Source organism: Gigantopelta aegis, chromosome 8 (genome assembly GCF_016097555.1).
Source record: "Gigantopelta aegis isolate Gae_Host chromosome 8, Gae_host_genome, whole genome shotgun sequence".
NCBI lineage: Eukaryota > Metazoa > Mollusca > Gastropoda > Neomphalida > Peltospiridae > Gigantopelta > Gigantopelta aegis.
In genome coordinates, this window is record NC_054706.1 from 28,087,737 (window position 1) to 28,109,576 (window position 21,840).

Consider the following 21,840-nt stretch of genomic DNA (forward strand, 5'->3'; position numbering starts at 1 on the left):
CCACTGCACTCTAGAAGCCAGTACATGTGAATCCTTGTGATGCTGCCTTCCTACTGCTATAAGACATATCAATTGATAGTTTTAACGAGGAAGGAAAGAAATAATCAGCTTAGTTTACCAGCAATAACAGCTGAAATGATCGATATTACGTTGGCGTTATACGTTAACAGTCTGAATAATCGGTGAAAATAATCACAATGTTAGTTTAGAGCTTTAGTGGAGTACATTATTTTTTTTAGAATTACCATATTAAAACAAATTGCACTTGCAATATGATATATGTCTGTTCTTATTAAATTTATGGCAATGACTTTAGGCACATGCATGTGATATATTATTGATTTTGTTAAATTAAGTAGACCAACATTTAATTCTGTGTGTGGAGTGTATATATATTAGTATGTATTCTTCTTTCTACTAAGCAAAACCACTTTACTGATATAAGAAACTGCTGTCTGTTCAAATAGTCTTCTTTTTTTTTTTTTTTTTTTTTTTTTTTAATCAGCAATAAAATACTGCAAAAATAAATTATGTACATGTCTTATTTCCATTACATTTTGGAGAAGATATTTGAAGAATCGGGTACATTTAGTATTTATAGTTTTAAAATATTTATTACTGTACTCGGTTTTGGGATTGGCCAAGAGGCTAAACCTATATTAAGTAGTGCTGCAACGATAAACTAGTATACCGGTATATTATATCGCGATGCTTCATCAGCTCGATACAACCGCGATACAGTTTTGCGTATCGCGATATAAAAAAGAAAGAAATGTTTTATTTAACGACGCACTCAACACATTTTATTTACGGTTATATGGCGTCAGACATATGGTTAAGGACCACACAGATTTTGAGAGGAAATCCGCTGTCGCCACTTCATGGGCTACTCTTCCCGATTAACAGCAAGGGATCTTTTATTTGCGCTTCCCACAGGCAGGATAGCACAAACCATGGCCTTTGTTGAACCAGTTATGGATCACTGGTCGGTGCAAGTGGTTTACACCTACCCATTGAGCCTTGCGGAGCACTCACTCAGGGTTTGGAGTCGGTATCTGGATTAAAAATCCCATGCCTCGACTGGGATCCGAACCCAGTACCTACCAGCCTGTTGACCGATGGCCTAACCACGACGCCACCGAGGCCGGTCATATCGCGATATTTACACGTCATTGTTTCCTTGTATCTTATTTGACGGAAAATAGTGAGACAAACAAAAACACCCAGCATTTTATTGATTATGGCACGAAATGGAAGATCTTATCGAAGTCGATATAGGTGGCCATCTACAGGCCCTGAGTTAGAGGGGGGTGGGTGGGTGTGTGAGGGGAGGGTTCGTTCGAACCCTCCCACAAAACCTGAGGTCCACTTTTTTCTTCTTCTTTTTTTTAATATTGCACAAATAGTTGATTGTAACTTTCGCAACTCTCCCCTGCGCGTGCTGTAACCTCACCGTGGTGCAGGGGTGTAACATTCTCTTTGAGAATGGCCAATACAGCACAAAATTTAAGTTTTGAGTAAAATTCAGCATCCGTAAAATTCTGTGATATTTGTGTTTTTGCACAGTTCTTTACACTGTTTTTGTTTAAACCTTGAATTTTTATATTGATGTTGATCATCACTTTATTTATTTGCATTACCATAGTTTGACACCCAATAGCCGATGTATTTTTCGTGCTGGGGTGTCGTTAAACATTCATTCATTCATTCTTTCGCAACTCTCCCATAAAACAATATTTGTCGTCATTTAAGCAATCCCCTTACCGAAGCTGCAGTGTACATATTTCAGAATTTCTAACTAATAAAAGCAAAGGAAGCTACATGTAGCAAAAATGTTTAATTGTACTTTCTGCTATATTGATGACCTCGTAGCATTCGATAGTTACATGACAATGACAGCAGTTCACCTGTCATTGATATATTAACCAAAGTTAGAAATAAAAGGTTAACAAAAGAAATTAACACTACTCATGCCTTGATCTTTATATAGATATTTAAAAATCGACACTGGCTTCCATATATATAAAGCAATATTTTGGCATAGGAGTTGCTTTATCATGCCGGTTATTTCATTTCGTTTTACGGCCAACATGTGGATGCCGTTTTGATGATATGACGCATCAGTGACAAACATGAAATGGGATGCAATACTTTATGCAATACCATTTGCTGAAAACGTTGGAGGACTACAGCTATACTCTTAACAGGGGCTGCATTGTGTTGGCGGTGATTCGTGATTATGCATTTTTAAAGAACGTAATGTGTTTCGTTCTTCACATATATGTTCATTATTAAAGGAACGGATCATAGTACACGTACATTTTCTGTTACTAAGATTATAATAAGCAATAATTGCCGAAAATATTTAACATGTACCTCAGGTCAATACCCTTAACGCCTGTTGTGTTCCAGAATTTCATTATCTTAAAAAAAAATATATAATAATAATAATAACCTTAATAACAAAAATACAATCTACAAAATACCCGGTAGTCGAAAATCATTCTTTTAAAATATCTATTTTTAAAGTTCTAGATGCCAGATAAACGCGTTTTAGTCTTTTAGAGATTTCAAAATTCCAAGGGGAGCATGCCCCTGGATCCGTATACAAAAATCGGGCGCTTTGCGTCTTCAGGCAACTACATATCCAAAAGGCCCAAACAAATACCTAGTCGACCCCACCCCACCCCACCCCACCCAACTCGAAGTGCTGGCTACTATGTAAAATCTTTGTCATTGTAATTGTGTTTTTACGATTTCTGTCTGGACAAAACGTAGGAAAAATTTACCGGTAATTAAAGGTAGGAGAGTAATTGTTAACAATGTGGTTTGGACTTGAAAGCCAGTAGAGGCCAAATTCATCCAATCAGCGACTAATATTGTGTATATAAGGTGAGAGACTTTAACATAATATCTGAACGTCTGTCTGACTATGTTATTAATCGTTTATACCCAGGGGGTAAATTGGAAAAATGGACCCGGTGTAAACGGAATGCAAGTCCGTAGGAACAGTGGTCTGCCCGGACTTAGTCTCCTAGGAATGCAGGTCCTAGGTCTAATATACCTAGGAATGCAAGTCCTAGGACTTATGTTCCTTAGGAATACTGGTCTGACTGCCAGGATATCAAGTCCGGTCCGGACTTGCATTCCTGGACAATCAAAATTTAAGTACGGTCGTACACATAAAAATTAAATTATAAATGTAAACAAAACGAAAAACAGTTTCCTTTTTGGTTTATTTAATTAACTTAGGATACTAGCGCCTCTCTTTATTTAAATATTTTCTATTTATTCCAATATTTGTTTGTACACATTTTGTTGACCTTATTGCATGAGCAGAACCAAGGTCTTTATTCATTGCGTATTGTTCCAACTAATAAATGTTTAAACATTTAAAAGTAACTCAAAAACATTTACCATAACTTGCCCATATGATATACCAACACAATTATCTGTTAGACATGATAATAATAATAATAATATTAATATTAACATTAATATTAATATTAATTTAACTATAAAAACGTGATATTTGCGTTATATACATTATCTTGTTATTATATAATTTTAAGTTTGTGCCTTTCTGTCAATAATGTTGCAGGCGCGTGTACATAGGGTGTGGGGTGGAGATGGCGTAAACACACCTCTTCAAAGCAAATTTCTTGACCTCTCCCCTGCATAGCTTACTGAACATGTGCCTGCTTTGTCAATTTTGCTCATTTAAAAAATTAATTTGGTCTAACATATGACATATCAGACTCTAGCCTCTATGATATCTTAGTCCCAACAAACCATACCATCGATAAACAAATATGTTAAATCGTTTTCATTAATGTTTATCAATTAATAGAAATATCAATGACTAAGAGTGGGTTTTAGCAGCTCAATGGGCTACTACACCGACTAAAACAAAACAGTAACCCCTGAACAATTATCATACTGTCAATAATATGCACACACAATTTACAAAGATCCTTTTAAACAGACTAACTACACATGACACTTTTACACCTGACCGTTTTGGTCGCAACATTCATTCAGACTCCCTTTTTGGGAGAAGGGGTGGGGGAGGCATGTAGGAATACAAGTCCTAGGATAAAAACAACTTAAAAATAAACCAGGAATGAAAGTCCGGGTAGGACTATGGTTCCTAAGCTATGGAGGTCCGATAGGACTACTGTTCCTAGGAACCGAGGTCCTACGGACCTGCGTTCCTTTCACACCGGCGTACTGCAAAAGGTGAACAACATTGCCAACAAGCTACTGGAAATTCGATGTTAAATATGATGCCCCTCTGCGAAATTCGCGCAATATTTTCCATTTGTCCAATAGTCAGTAGCTGATTTTGTATCTTTTTGGAAAGGTTTCACTTTGTTTGAAGTAGATTCCAAATGGACATATTGGGAGTAACAGCATCAGTATTCAACCAGTGCATTTTATACTCCTTTTAACCAAGCAGTACATAGATTTACTTTACAATCACAGTAGACCTATCTTTCTTACAAAAGCGCTATATACATGTAGCAGACGATAAACGTAAGTAAATGTTAATTAGGAAGTGGTTGAATAGCCGTCTGGGTCGTGTGATCAATTATTGTATACTGTTCATTGCGGCACTAGGATCATGCTCCAACCAAGGTATAATGCATAAACAAAACTGATCCATTTCTTCTTTTTTTATTTGGTGGAATACCGAATGCACTGCCATACAATTAGTTTATAAAATTTTATAAAATTATATATTAGGTAAAACTGTCGAGTGGACAGATTTGACTAGTGAATATTTGTCATTTACTAGCGAGCAGCAAGTAAAATAAAACTTATGCATTGAGCCCTACATATTGCAATACGATTTGTTGTATCGCAATACGGTTTTGATCATATCGTTGCACCCCTAATTTTAAGACATCTCACAACAATACATGTATACAGTCATCATGACATAAACAGTGTTTCTACCAGAAAGACATTTTTGATTATGGCGCTATGGAATTGAATGCAATCACAGCCTCCCCCAGAAAGAAAATGTGTAAAGATTGGGTTAGTTAAGAACATCATACATTAATGATAAGACGGATTAATTTTGTCAAAAGATTAACTTTAAAAATAATAAAAATCTGCAAACAAATGTATGTATGGTGCCATACACGTTTTACCCACTGGCAGAAACCCTGATAAACATGATAGTCATATATATGCTTTGTTAAATCCATAAGACTCTATAGTACCTTGAACATTCTGATTATTAAATGCCAGACCAAAATATTACACACACACACACAAAACAATTTCAAACTCCCAAACTAGATCAACTGTGCCATTTACTAACCATATCAGGTATAGTAGGTTTTCTTTTTCTACCAACGAAGCAAAACCACTTTTGATATAAAAAAGCTGCCACGTTTACTGTCTGTTCGAATAGCATCTCTTTCTTTCTTTCAAGACTTGATCAACTGTGCCATTTGCTAACCCTGTTTCTTTACCAATACTATACATGTATAATAAAAATAAAACCAAAATATTTAAAAATATTTTTTATTGGCAAATTTAGTATAACAATAGAACTCATTTCAAGAAGCTCAACAACAAAGAGATAAAAAGTAAAAAAAACAAACAAAACTTGCATACAATTCAGAATATGACACAAGACAAAAAAAAAAAAAAAAAAAAAAAAAAAAAAAAAAAAAAAAAAGTCGTGTATTTCACAACACACTCGTGTATCTGGACCCTTTCTCCTGCACTCTTGTGAGACCAACTCTGTACATTCTCAAACAAACATGCAACAACAAAACTCCTGTCAAAAAGAGCATTCTGAGAGTACTGCTAAAGCAATACATGTCCTCAACTGGGCCCAACAAAGTTTTCTTTCTCCTAAGTGCATGAGACATAACTCTTACCAAAAATGGGTAAATCGCCATGAAAGTCAAACTTGATCTTGAGGCATTGTGAAAAAAAACTATATGTGGGACAGACAGGCAGACAGACGGAGACAAAACCTATAGTCCCCTCCAGTTGGTCTGGTAGGGGACTAAAAATCAGACCCCACTTCTCCCATTACTTTCCCCAACTGATCCGATCTTCAGCAAAAACTTATGAAACCTTCATCAATTGGATACAACAGGGATAGCTGTGGGCAAGCAGAACATTTCAGCAAATTATCTAATGAACTTCAGAAATCTGTTCTTTTTCAGCAGATTTTTTAAAATATTACATGAAATTATTTTGCCAGATTAAGATAAAATTCACCAATTGTTTTAAAAATGTTAGCGAGGGCCAGATCTAGCCATGTAGATGTCCACTGGCTGATCTGATGCTTGCTTGTAACCATTTGGTTTGTAATTTTATTTAGATTTTGTCCAAACATAAATTTGTCTACTTATAACATGAACAGTATAAATAATCAATATATTATGTCAGACATAAAAAGAACAAATAAAGAATTATTTAAATTGTTCAGTGTTATTGGGCAATTAAAGAACCTTGAGTTAATGAAAATGTTCAAGTATCTGTAATTGTAAGGAAGGTACAGTTTCTTAATTTACTTAAAAAGTTCATTAAACTTGGTTTAAATTTCAATATTACTTCTTCGAGTAAAGAAACACTGAAACTTCAAATACCTGTAATGTTAATACACAATAATTACTTTGAATATAGAAGTCTTATTGAAATTGAAAATACCTGTAATAATTGATTCAAACATGGTGTCAAGAACAAAAACTTCAGCTATGTGGGTGGCATATGATTTTAAGTTTAATTAAAATAGTTAGCATCAAATCAAAATCAAAATTTGAAAAAAAAAAGAGCCTTGAACACCAAATCAATGGCAGGGAATTTGTGCATTAAGTCCAGCTTTAAAGTCCAATCCTTAATTCCATGCTATGAACGTTTTATGAAGAACATTAGGTGTTGCATAGACCTATTGTTCATCTGAAGGTGCATGTCACGAGTCCTTGTTGTTGATTGTCACAATTCCACTGGGATTCACACTGAAAGCAGACGGATCGAATGGCTGGCCTTTGAAAGGAGAACCTTCAGCATCCCAGGCTCTCTTCATTGTTTCATACATTTTCTGAAATACAAGTCAGGAAGAATACTGTTAATCATAAAATATTAGCACTCTTAAAATTTAGCGAAATCCAAGGAAATGACATATTAGTGACATAAAACTTTAGTGAGGTCGTCACATTGGAAAGAGAGAGAGAGAGAGAGAGAGAGAGAGAGAGAGAGAGAGAGAGAGAGAGAGAGAGCGAGCGAGCGCTTTTTATACATACCCATATAAATGTACCACTAGGGTTTCAGGCCACTGTAAAGGAATTTTATTTGGCAACTGTACAGCGTTTACATATTGATTCCTATTATTAGGGAATAGGGTCATCTGAAATTCTTTGTACATTTGATCCAATTCAGATTGAAGACAAGTAATGTAAAATCTTAATTACTCAGTGGTATACATGTACATGAACAATCTGGGTCCCAAAACCAACATTTTTACAAAGTATAGAACTATTTATATGTTATCTTATAGTACCAAGTTTCAGAACTATCAGATGAAAACTCCAGCAGAAGATAGACTTTAAATTTTTTAATGTTAAATTTGTATTTGTCTTTTAAATTTAAAACACGGAGAATGGCGATATGGTGCCAAAAAGAAAAAACGATGCACAAACGAAAGACTATTCTTGTAAAATGTTTTACAGGCTTGCCCATAACCACCCACAATTTACACTTATAACGCACTACCATACAGCAGCTCATTAGAGATGGGATAGGCCTACCTCTTCATGCGACTGTGGCAAGCCGAGCCTCTTTCTGTGTTCATTGTACATCATTTCCTCAATCTTAGCCTGTGCCTCGTCGTCGAGGTCGGTCATGGGTCGGCTGGCGTCTATCTTCCTCACACTGATCTTTGGCTCATCCGTGAACAGAGAGTCCCACCACCGCTCCTCTTTCTTCTCCATGCTCACCTAGTTTCCAAGGAAGGAAGGAAGGAAGGAAATGTTTTATTTAACGATGCACTCAACACATTTTATTTACGGTTATATGGCGTCAGACATATGGTGAAGGACCACACAGACATTGAGAGAGGAAGGAAGGAAATGTTTTCTTTAACAACGCACTCAACACATTTTTTTTACGGTTATATGGCGTCGGACATATGGTTAAGGACCACATAGATATTGAGGGAGGAAGGAAGGAAATGATTTATTTAACGACACACTCAACACATTTTATTTACGGTTATACGGTGTCAGACATATGGTTAAGGACCACATAGATATTGAGAGAGGAAACCTGCTATCGCCACCTCATGGGCTACTCTTTTCGATTAGCAGCAAGGGATCTTTTATATGTACCATCCCACACCGGATAGTACATACCACGGCCTTTGTTACACCAGTTGTGAAGCATTGGCTGGAATGAGAAATAGCCCAATGGAATTGCCATGAAAGTCAAACTTGATCTGTAGCAATACAAAATTTCAGCTCCATATCTCGAGGCATTGCAAAAAAAGGTCTGGAAAACTAGGGTCTCCACGAGTAAGGTACTCGGACACGGTCCTTCATTTCGCAAAATATTTGTATGTAATGATTAATATTTTGTAGGATGTTAACTAGGTTTTTGCAATTTTTGACATTTAATAGATAAATTGATCAAATGTTCTGCTCACACAGAGTTACCTCTGAAATAGGACATATATCAAGTTGAATGAATGAATGAATGAATGAACGAACGAACGAATAAACAAATGAAGGAAGGAAGGAAATGTTTTATTTAACAGCCTTTGACATGCCAGTCGTCGTGCACTGGCTGGAACGAGAAACTGACGGGGATCGATCCCAGACTGACCACTTTACCACTGGGCTACATCCCACCCCCGACTTGAGTATCTGTGTAAGGAAAGGAACTCTCATTTAATTATTTTTTAACGCCATAAAAAAAAGAAAAGAAGCTGAATGCAATACAATGGCACTATATTTGGCATTCCTCCAGCCAGTGCACCTCGACTGGTACATCAAAGGCTCTGGTATGTGCTATCCTGTCTGTGGGATGGTGCATATAAAAGATCCCTTGCTGCTAATCGAAAAGAATAGCCCATGAAGTGGCAACAGCTGGGTTCTTTTTTCAATATCTCTGTGGTCCTTAACCATATGTCTGACACCATATAACCGTAAATAAAATGTGTTGAGTGCGTCGTTAAATAAAACATGTCCTTCCTTCCCATCTTATTTGGCATTCATGTTCCATGCTGGAATTAAGATGCAAAATACTATTGTATTTTATTCCTTAGTCTCATCATCATATAGTAAGTGATGGGTACTTGGGACTGGGTCGAGGTTTTACCCTCGAGTACAATATTTTCAACTTGTGGAGGCCCTACGGAAAACTATATTAGGGACAGATGGACAGAAAGATGGAGACGAAACAAATAGTCACCTCTTGTTGGACTGGATGGAGACTAAAAAGTGTTTTATATCAGCATTGAATGTAAGGATGAAAAGATGGACAAACAAGCATGCACAAACTTTATAGTATTATGGTATATCAATTGAATAAAAACACTGAATGGATGGATAAAAGATGGATGAATGAACAGATGAACATACAGACAGAAATTATACAGAATTACAGGATATCAATTCTGTGAAAACACTGAATAAATGAATTATGGATGAATGGATGGATGGACAAGTAAAGGTTGAAAGAACAAATGTTTTGTGACACTCTAGCATGGCAAAATATTGGTTAAAACGATGTCAAAGGTACCCAAATGGTAAAGTTTGTTTTGTTTTGTATAACGACACCACTAGAGCACACTGATATATTAATCATTGGCTATTACATGTTAAACATTTGATAATTCTAACTAGTAGTCAATAGAGGAAACCTGCAACATTTTCTTAATGCAGCAAGGGATCTTTTATATGCACTTTCCCACAGACAGGAAATCATATACCATGGCCTTTGACCAGTTGTGGTGCACTGGTTGGAATGAGAAAAAAACAATCAGTTGAACGGATCCACTGAGGTGGTTCGATCCTGCGCCGCAAGCACCTCAAGCGAGCGTTCAACCGACTAAGCTAAATCCCGCCCGCATACATGAATGGAGACAATGATAAATATTTAAGTGTCATTACGTGAACGTGAAGACCTGGCACGAGACTCCAGATACTCTCCTCCTTGTTCACCTCCCACAGGAGAGCTTCCATCCACAACCGTGACAAACTCGCCCGTGTCACTCATGTAATCAACCTTCAGGTGACACTTGCTAACTGTCACCGTAACATCTTTACCCTTCTTGATGTAGGGGGGAATCTAAATTTAAATTAAAAACAAACAAATTATTGGCTTTAAACAATATTTATGGTTGTTCAAACAAACAAGAAGAAGAAGAAAAGAAAAACAAAAAGCAGTTGTTAGACCCTATTAAGGCCTCTCCCAACATTTTATAATATGAATAATTTACACCTAAGGCCAAAAAAATAATAGGTGTGTTTCCGATTGCATCCCCCCAAAAATTAGGGTAGGTAGGTAGGGTTGTTTTTTTTTTTTTTTTAAATTGAATACTATCATAATAATAATAATAATAATAATATTATTATTATTTATCATCATTATTGTTATTGTTGTTGTAGTAGTAGTAGTATTGGTATGCACTGTTTGTGTATTTCCTTAAATTAATGGGACATTTGTATTAATTTCGTTGTTCTTAATTTAAATACTTTATGCAAACATTTAAGATGCATTAATAATAAGACCTGTTGATTTATGTGAAGACGAGAATTAAGCTGAATTGATACGATTATATTTAATCGAAATAACCTGTACCAAGGCTATGTTCGTACATTCGGTTACTTCCGTGACCGACCAAGCTGTTCGGTGGTAACTAATCAGGGGAAGGAACTCTATTACAAAAGCTTTTCCATAATTTCTCGGTTTTTCGGAAGGGAATTACGTGCAAAATGTATCATATAATAGTATGTAAACAATGTGCAAGGAAGGAAATACTCGTTTGGTGATGTTGTCCTCTTTTATTTTTACTTCTTTTTTTATTTTTTTTCAGGGTTTTTTTCAGTTTAAGAGAAGAAAAAAATTAGGGTGGGTGGGGGGGGGGGGGGGGGGGTAAAACTAGGGACGGTCGGTCGACCAGAAACACACCTATATTTTTTTTTGGCCTAATATGTAATTATTAATCATTATCAAACTGAATTCTGTATTACTATCAGTGGTCTTACTGGCAACAGAGGGAGTGAGAGTGATAGCCAGACAGAGAGAGAGAGAGAGACAGACACACACACACACAGAGAGAGAGAGAGAGAGAATTTTACTGTCCTGCCCATGACACTAGTTTACCAAACCTTCAGACATTTCTAATTTAACTTGTTTTCACAGCAACATTTAACATTTGAAAAAGGCTAAAGATAATTATAATGAGACAAATTATCTATTGTTACCTGTTGCTTAGCTGGTAGCTTATATAATAACTGTATCAAAATTATAAGACTGCACAGAAGATATTTTTGGGACCCATCCTTTTGGAAGTTTTACGAAACTCATAAAAAAAAATCAATCCATAGAGCTTGATAAAGCTCAGCCACTGGAACTTGATAAAGCTTGCTCTCTGGAGCTTGATAAAGTTCTCTCCGTGGACTGATATATTTCAGACTAATGTCAGAAACTATTACCATGTCGTTTTAACTACCTTGATATATGCATCGACTTCAAGAATGTGCTGTGACCAAGAGTAATTTTCTCGTATGGCACCATTGTAACTCTCTGGGTTGTCTTGAAAGATCTTCTGCTGTCTAAAACAAACAAGTTACTATAATTATAGAAGAATGTTTAAAGACATCTGAACAATGCAAAGTATTGTCACATGATTTTCACTAAACCACTTCATTAACTTTATAAAATGTTCGCTTGATGCGCGTTCGGTTTGGGATCGATCCCTGTCGGTGGGCCCATTGGGCTATTTCTTGTTCCAGCCAGTGCATACGACTGGTATATATATCAAAGGCTGTGGTATGTACTATCCTGTCTGTGGGATGATACATATAAAAGATCCCTTGATACTAATGGAAAAATGTAGCGGATTTCCTCTCTAAGACTATATGTCAAAATTACCACATGTTTGACATCTAACAGCCGATGATTAATAATTCAATGTACTCTAGTAGTATCGTTAAACAAAACAAACTTTAACTTTCATTAACTTTATAGTACCCCACTTCTGGTCCCTGGCTACAGTGTCAAGTCTGATTGGTTGATTTAATAATCATAGGTTAATGGGTGTCAAACATTTGGAAATTCTGACAAAGTCTTAGAGAGGAAACCTGCCACATTTATCCATTAGTAGCAAGGGATCTTTGATATTCACCATCCCACAGATAGAATAGCACATACCACAGTCTTTGATATACCAGTCAAGGTGCACTGGCTGGAATGAGAAATAGCCCAATGGGTCCACTAACCAAGATTGATCCCAGACTGTGCATCATGTGAGTGCTTTACCACTGGGCTACATCACGCCCCCTTGTCTGATGTATATGTATAGTATGTACAGTTTTTTTGTACAAGTGTCAAACATTAAAGTCGCAAACCCCAGTCTGAACCGGTGAAAATGGACACTAAGTTTGGTTTACTCTAGAAACCTGAAATGGGGAAATACCCTTAAAAAATAAACTAGAGCTAGATGCACCATCCCACAGACAGGATAACACATACCACAGCCTTTGATACACCAGTCGTGGTGCACTGGCTGGAAGGAGAAATAGCCCAATGGGCCCACTGACAGGGATCGATCCCATACCGACCGCTCATCAAGTAAACGCTTTACCACTGGGTTACGTCCCGCCCCCTAAATACATGAAATTATATCAGTATAAGTTATCTGCAAATTGTCAATATTAGGATCACTGCCCCACTCAACATCTACCAAGCAAAAAGGTCAGTTAAGGTCTTGTAATATGAGATTAAAGAAAATAATTAATAGATCAGAAAAACTTTTTAATAAAAACAGTTTTCCTTAAAAGCAAGGAATATTTTGTTTTCTTAAATTTTTATTAGCTACAGTAACTAACCAGTAGAAAATTAATTAACAGTTGATATACAATGTACATGTATAGCATTTTAAAATTGTGTAGCAATCTCTGAAACTTGCATAATGAATCGTGACTCTTATACTGAACCAAATGTTCCACGAAAAGCAAATATACTTCACCTTGTAAGTTCTGGATTTTCATCCTCGTCCTGCTTGACATTTGAATCTGAAGTGGAGGCTGATGTTGTGTCAGAACTGGAAGCCGAATTCGACTTGGAAACCGGTGCTGCATGGACTTTATCATTCTGCTTCAGCGTCTCGGTGGAATCTTCTTTCTTTTCAGCCCCGGCATTCTCGGAATGTGTAGTTGTGGCCAGTGGTGATGGTTTCATCTCATCATTTGGTTTCACTTTCATCGCTTCCTGCTCAGTCTTAGTTGTAGCTGTCTGTTTTGGAGATGGACTGTCTGTGTATTTTGGAAATAGTATATAATATTAACAACGTAACAACACGAATAGAAGTTATTATAAATGGAGCAGAATCTGTTACAGGGCTAGCTCTGGCACTCACCAAATTTGCCAACTGAGAATTTAAAAACAATGGGTGAATTTTATTTTAATTTAGCAAAATTATTTTATATACCGGTAACTGAACTTTTGTCAGAAAATAACTGAGCTTATGCAATTTTTGAAATTTAATAGATAATGTGGCTAATTCTGTGTTATAAAATCTATGCTTATATGGCACAAAAATTAATGTTTTTTAATATTATTTTTTAAAGATGTTTCTTTTATAAAAACAGGGAATGAAAGGTTAAATGCATTTCAAAACAATGGGTGAATTTTGTATTTAATTAGTGATCTTCCCTTAAGCCAAAAGTAATTTATGAAGTAAAAACAAATTTGCCAGGTTTTGAATAATAAAGATTAATTAATGTAAACATTCATTGCTGAAAAAAACAACCCACCTATGGAACTAGAAGGGAAGTAACTGTATTATACTTGGTTTTTACTTTATCAAGAAACTAGTATTTAATTAATTAATCAAAATTCAAATGACTCAGATAAGCAATGAACATCACTATCATACATACATGTGTATATAATAAAAAAAAAAAAAAGAAAAAAAAAGTTTGTTTTATTTAACGACGCCACTAGAGCACATTGATTTTTATCTTATCATCGGCTACTGGACATGAAACATATGGTCATTCAGACACAGTTTTTTTTAGAGGAAACCTGCTGTCGCCACATAGACTACTCTTTTACAACAGCCAGCAAGGGATCTTTTATTTGCGCTTTGCACAGGCAGGATAGCACAATTGTTGAACCAGTTATGGATCACTGGTCGGTGCAAGTGGTTTACACCTACCCATTGAGCCTTGCGGAGCAATCACTCAGGGTTTGGAGTCGGTATCTCGATTAAAAATCCCATGCCTAGACTAGGATCTGAACCCAGTACCTACCAGCCTGTAGACCGGTGGCCTAACCACGACGCCACCAAGGCCGATACATACATGTGTATGCCAATGTATTTGTACTGAAGTATTTAGATATAGTATCCACTATACACCCACCTGATACTTTAGAAGATGAAGTCTTTTTGGCTTGTTGAGTTGGATCATTTTCTTTTGCATGTTTCTCAAATTTGTCAAATTCCTAAATATAAAATACAATCATTAACAGCCGAGAACTACATGTACATATGAGTATATTAAATTTGTTCCTTTTTACAGCTATAAAAACGTTGGATCTATAGATCGAATTCTTTCAATGACTGTTTCTTCGGGGGGAGGGGAGGAAGGAAGGAAGAAGGTAAATGTTTAAGAAAATGATGAACAAAATCTATAAAAAGCTTTGACCATCAATCATATACTCACAGTCAACAAAATCTTCTTGGCAACTCCTGGTGGAAAACCCATTTTATCAGATCTGCTTCTTAGAATTTTATAGAAGTCTGTTCTGAAAAATTATATTCACAAGATAAATAAATTCAGCTGACAGCATTTCTTTTAAAAATTAAAATTAAAAAAAAAAATCACACTATATCTTAAAAGTACAGGTATGTAACCTTTTAGCCTAGCGATTACACAAAACCCCCACAAAAAAACAAAACAAACATCACACTCAGGTCATAAATCAGGGAAATCACATCGTCTTTCAAGTTTCAACATGAAGCATTCAAGTCACTTGTGACAAGTAGGATTAATAATAAATAGATATTGATCATGCCACAGTGATGTTGGTATACAAATTAACAAGACCAGTTTTTAATATATCTCATAGCTATTACTGTATACCACAAAATTAAACATTTAAACTAAACTATTAATATTATTAGTATTAACAACCTACCTCCACCCAAAAAGAAACAAATGCAGCTAGAATTTAGTAACCATTACCTAAAGTCCATTATCTTAAGACAAGTCTTAAATTAACATATTAAATTACTTAAATATTTTAAAATATTAATTTCTTATAAAATTATTTTAATATAACTATAAGTTTACAAATCATGTACAGTATATTTAACCAACCATTTTGTTCACAACATATTTTTCCCATATTGTGGACTTAATATTATTTTGTGTTACGGTACTTGTTAAACCTAATAATATTTTATATTGACACTGACAGAGTTGCTGGTTGCCGATTGGTTACAAATAAAATATGTATACAGGGGTGCAGAATTTACTTGCCTGCTCGCCAAATGTGAGTAAACATTCTGAAGGATGAGTTAAAAAATATAACTACCAGTCCGACGGGCAATCTGTCTTTTTCTGACGGATTGTAAATGTTTTAGGTTTTTTTACATTGAATCCGTGACTCTGCATCAGCCATGCCAGAATTCCAAACCATGCATTCAAACAAACGGTTCAGAACGATGATGAAAAATAGTTCAATACACAACAATACATACATTGCTGACTTCGGTGTTCCGAACTGCACAGTCACAACATTCCGGAAGCAGGTTATAGCAAAAACGGCCCCAAACAAAAACTGAAAACAATTGGGCAAAACGGAACCAAAATCTATGGCTATACCAGTATATACGACTTATATGGAACCAAAAATTACAAAATGCATGGTTAAAATGGTATTACAAGTTATGAAAGATAACATATTCAATAAAACAACAGCTATATTAATTATTTATTACTTTGTAACACTGTTTTCCCCAATATATTGAAATGCCGTTATAGATTATAGCCAAATCGGTTTTGTTTTGGCCAACAAAAATGGTTCTGTTTTGATAGTGCGTGATTCTGATTTAGCCTCATTCCCTAGAAACAGAGCCCTTCAAAGGTCAATAGTTCATAAAAAGTATTTGTTTATGTTCAAAGTATGTTGCCAGTGTGTTTTGAATAGATATTTTTTGTTAATTACTTGCAGGATGTGACCTAAATTTTGTAAATCTATATGAAAGAAATATGTAAAGGTTAGTCTTTACTAGAATATTAAATTTTTTATTTAAATTTGTCAATCAAGGTTTGGGGTTTGATTTCGTTTGCCACGTGGTGTTAATCACTTACCAAGTGTCTTTAATAATGCTTTTGTTTAATATATATCAAACAATAATATATTGTTCTATAGGCTGGCAGACTAGAAGAAATTCTTGCAGGCTAGTCAATTTTAGTTGCTTTTGGTCCAGCGGGTTAGCAAAATATTTTCCATTTCTGCACCCCTGTATATATACATGTTATGTACACTAGTTTAAAATGCAAAACATCGTCATGGACACTGTAAGGTTGTCAGGAACCATCACTGTGCAGATGTTAAACTCTTGTGACAGATGATTTTTGTTTAATGCTCACTGATGTCCATCATTGTAACAACAACATTCAGGTTACACCGGATAGACAATAAACTTTTTCCATACTATCATGACACAATCTGTCTCTAACCAGAAAAGTATGTTGGTGTCTACTCTGTGTAATTGCATTGTTGACCTGAGAATAATAGTTTCAGGCACAAATCCTTAAATTGTAGATGTCAGAAAAACAATCTACAATAGGACGAGTGCCAGTAATATTTTCTAGTTCAATCATACTTATAATTTTATTATAATAATAATTATTATTATAAAATTCACTGCATTTTAGTTTTGTACCATGACATCATGACCCGGCTCACAGCTGATATAAATTATATTACATCACTAGAGTGAATGCATGCAGCATTACATATTATGTGTCGTCACATACTACCTTTGATTAATACATGGAATGACGTAATGAACAGGTAGCAATGGCCATCTACATTTTGTACCTCCTAAAGGAAAATACCAATTAACCAATGAAAAGGGCGTGTGCTAGACAGTTTTTCTAGCACTGTTTTCTGGCATCTTTATACTGGTTGATTGAACTAGCAAGAAGTAACTTATGTACAGAATTCCTTTTTAATAACAAATACTCAGGTACTGAATGAACTTCCTGGTCCACCATTGTGATGTGTGTAGACCAATTAGCTAGACATTTTATGTTAAATGTCCTTTGGCTATAATAAATAATACAAAATTCTTTTAGCTGTTTTGCCTTACATGTTCAGGGCCATTATATCTTAGCCTCCTTATAGGAGAAGCCATGTGTTTAGGGAAGTGACGTCACGTATCAGCATGCGCGCGCATCTGGTAGGCAGAAGTCTATCATAATGGCCATTAGTAACAAAGCGAACTAGCGTAGCGTGAATAGCAAAGAATGGCCAACACGTGCTTAAATTACCGCTTGTAGCACGGGAACGCTATTCTACATAGCTACATGTACTCTTTCCACCCATACAATTTGACGATTGACCGAGTTCAAAACTATAGCAAACTTCCTTTTTTTTCTTTTTTCTTTTCACCTGAATAAATATTTTTAGTCCATGTATTTTTAAAGCGTCTGGTCCATATTTCAAGTAAAGCATTACAAACGAGCGCGCGCACACACAAATAAAAATAATAAAATAAAACGAGTAGGCCTATATTTTTTATTTAAAACTGTTTAAAAGAAATAATTGGCCTACACTTTGTTAAAGGAAATTATTTCTTTTAACAATTTTAAATAACCCATATATATATATATATATACATATATATATATATGCATATATATATATATGCATATATGTATATATACATATACATATATATGTACATATAGATACACATACACACACACACACACACACACACACACATATAGATATATATATATATATATATGAACATTTGTTACAAATGAACAACCAGTAGACAATATATAGACAGTAGTTATATATATATATAACACATCAGACTTGTCTACTGGTTCATTTGTAAGGCTTTTCATCAACAATAAATTTAAGCAAGTATCTTATTAGAAAACTTTACAAAAACTTTAAAACTATTAATTTTATCAAGTCCTTTTTTATTCCTTAAACTTGCTGATATCGGATACATATTAACACATTGTATTAAAATGGAGGAACCTAAATTTAGTTTCCATACATGTTCCATGACCACACATACATTGCTCCCTCTAGCTACAGCATCCCTTTTTAAATATTAGTACAGAACTTAGCCTTTTAAACCGGATACATCTCAAAGTTACTTGGTCCCTCACCTTTGTGGTTCCATCTTCAGAACATTTTGTAGCATTATTTTTTTATATATATATACATAAAAATTGCCATTAATATTTTAATCGCCTAATCCCATGCAGGCCAGGACATAGTTTAATATGCAGTCGATCTAGGATTGATTCCTGTTGGTGGTCCTATAGGGCTATTTCTCATTCCAGCCAGTGCTCTACAACTGGTGTAACAAATGCTACACTATTTATTATCCTGTCTGTGGGCTGATGCATATAAAAGATCCCTTATTGTTAATCGGAAAGAGTAATCCATTATGTGACAGCAGCAGGTTTCCTCCCTAATATTATCTGTGTGATCCCTAAACATGTCCGACTCTATATATCCGTAATTAAAATGACTTGAGTGCATTGTTAAATAAAAGATTCCTTCCTTTCAAATCTAAAACAGTGTCAGTTACCTTTGACAAGAGGCACAGTTTCAAAGGCTATCACTTTCAACCTGATTAATAAACCAGTTAAAACAACAAATTACTGTAAATGGTAACAATACAATGTTTTAATGTAAGACACACATTAACACAATGCAAATATCATTTGATCATTGGTTTATAATGATAATAGAAAAAGAAAATAATAAATATGTGTTGTCTACTGTTTCTCGATATAATTTTATTGATTTTGTAAAGTCTGTTTTTATTAGAAAATCGAGATCCTGGTAAAAAAAGATTAAATCCAAGTGTTATCAATGTCATCATCACATACTGAATAGCCCCAATCATATTGCATATGGTAGTTTGGAAAGTCAGTGTGTTATCAATGTCATCATCACATACTGAATAGCCCCAATAATATTGCATATGGTAGTTTGGAAAGTCAGTGTGTTATCAATGTCATCATCACATACTGAATAGCCCCAATAATATTGCATATGGTAGTTTGGAAAGTCAGTGTGTTATCAATGTCATCATCACATACTGAATAGCCCCAATAATATTGCACATGGTAGTTTGGAAAGTCAGTGAAAAAAGTTCTGGTATCCCTCTTATGCACAGAAACATGAGATACTGTAGAAAAGAATCGCTGAATCTGATACCAGTGTTCTCCTTAGCATCCCTTAATTCACCCTAAAACTTAAACGCCCTTAATTCATCGTGAAAGGCCCATTTTTCATCCAAGAGTTGCCGGTTCTCTTTTTGTCCATAAACAGGGATCACTGATACCTAGGAAAAAAATAAGAAAATTGGTAAATTTCTATGATATATAAGTATGAAAGTTTTATATTGTGTATATTGAATATTATTGAAATATTTGAATACACATAAATGTATTTGTGAAGACATATTGACATCTGTCACTGATGACAATAATACTTATAAATACAATCAGCTCCCCTTTTCTTTCTTTATTTCCTGCAAACAAATTCAGATAACTTATATAATAAATGCATGTAACATAATTTTTGTTTTTAATAAAATATAATGGCTATCACCAACTTGTGGATCAATATCCAGTTTTATTATTAGTATTTATTTATTTTTAATCCCAAACAAATGATTTCATACACCTGATATCCCACCCTGAAATGTTTATACCTTTTATTTTATTATTAAAAAATCAACTTACACATTACAAATACACCTGTGGATCACTTCTTCAATAAAAAAAGTAAAACATTATAATTAACATATAATATAATTAATAAATGGAAATATTTCACAACCATTTTCATATGAAACAATATATATATGCTTGATTGCACACACACACACACACACGTACACACACACAGCTCCCTGTTATTTAATTAAAAATATAAATACTCCAGCCACCTACATATTTTATGGCATAATACAATATAAAATATATTCAGATTTTTGTTTTACCCACTATAATGGATCTGTCAATACAAACAAAAAGTTACATAAAACGTTGTTTGTCGATTGACTGGGTAGGCCTACTGTTCACAGGGTAACTTTGTTTCCATGTCAGTTTGGTGGGGGGCTTTTATTATTATTATTTTTTATTTTATTATCTTTTCAATTTTCATTTCAATAAATACTGACGTGTATTAGTATTACGAATGAATAACATACAACAAACCTTGTATAAAATGACGATCTCCGTTGTGGGATGGGCAAAGTTGATTGTTGTCAGCTTTAACTGTTCAACGTTTCGCTTCCACTGTATTTGATGAAACTAATTTCATAATCCTTACTACAGTGACTTGTGCATCTAACAACAACGTATGAAATTACCATGACAAAATACCATTCATCAAAACTAGTCTACACTGATTTAATTGACGGAAAAACATTCGATTGTTCATTACTACTAATGCCAGTATTGTCAACTGGTTTCTTGCCTACCAGCGCTCACGCGGTACCACGTGATCAAAACATGTGACGTCACCGTGGCTTCTCCTATTTGGGACAAATATGTTATGAATAGGAGTCCTAGGGGCATTTTAACTGCATGTACAATCATACCAATAATATAATAATTAACATACATGTAAGATTACCTGTACACAATGTCCTTATTTATTATTTTTCATCTGTTTAAATATAAACAGTTCTAATTAGTTTAAACAATATTTATTGCCGTCAAAATGCAGTTTGGGATTGGCCAACAGGCAAGAGCCTATATATATTAAGGCCTCTCCCTACATTTATAAATACAAGTTTGAGGCAAGAGCTCCACCCGTTCCCCCCATCATTTATAATAGTTTATTAATGTTTCCTTTTTTTTTTTTTTTCGTTTTGTAGCATGATGATATTAGTTAGGGTTAGGGTTAGGGTTGGGGATATATATACCCCATCAAAAAATCCCTCTTTAGATCGATAACTAATGGGGGAAACGGGCGGTACACTTTCCCTAATTCATGTTCTAACACCTATTGCATTTATATATTATTATCATAAACACTTTAATAAACGGGCATTAACAAAAAAATCCTGAGAATGAAACAAAATCCAAAGTACAAAATTTTATGAATTGTCCGAAATTAGGAATTAGATGGAAATGCACACAGTGGCAATAGAAAATTACATAATTAAAGTCAGCAAAATTATTAAAGTTCGTATTTTCAGATTACATAAATAAATCATACTTTCTGTATAAGAATCCCAGTATGACATCAAGGAAATTAACGATCTCTCCCTCATTTTGAAGAATACTCAAAAGAACAGAATCGTACTTCTCTTCCATTCTGAATCTACTGATTTTCACAAGACGTTTACGCTTAATCAAC

At 34.7% G+C, this 21,840-nt stretch overlaps 1 protein-coding gene across 1 annotated transcript; it reads right to left on the bottom strand.

Moving 5' to 3' along the window:
* Positions 1–5,521: 5,521 nt before the first annotated feature.
* Positions 5,522–21,810, bottom strand: LOC121379162 (nudC domain-containing protein 3-like). Its single transcript, XM_041507657.1, is given in 9 exon segments — positions 5,522–7,069; positions 7,776–7,964; positions 10,137–10,193; positions 10,195–10,314; positions 11,702–11,804; positions 13,220–13,505; positions 14,616–14,697; positions 14,919–15,000; positions 21,700–21,810. Coding segments are annotated over 9 exon segments (1,146 nt in total). The 5' UTR covers positions 21,798–21,810; the 3' UTR covers positions 5,522–6,940.
* Between the last annotated feature and the right edge of the window lie 30 nt (positions 21,811–21,840).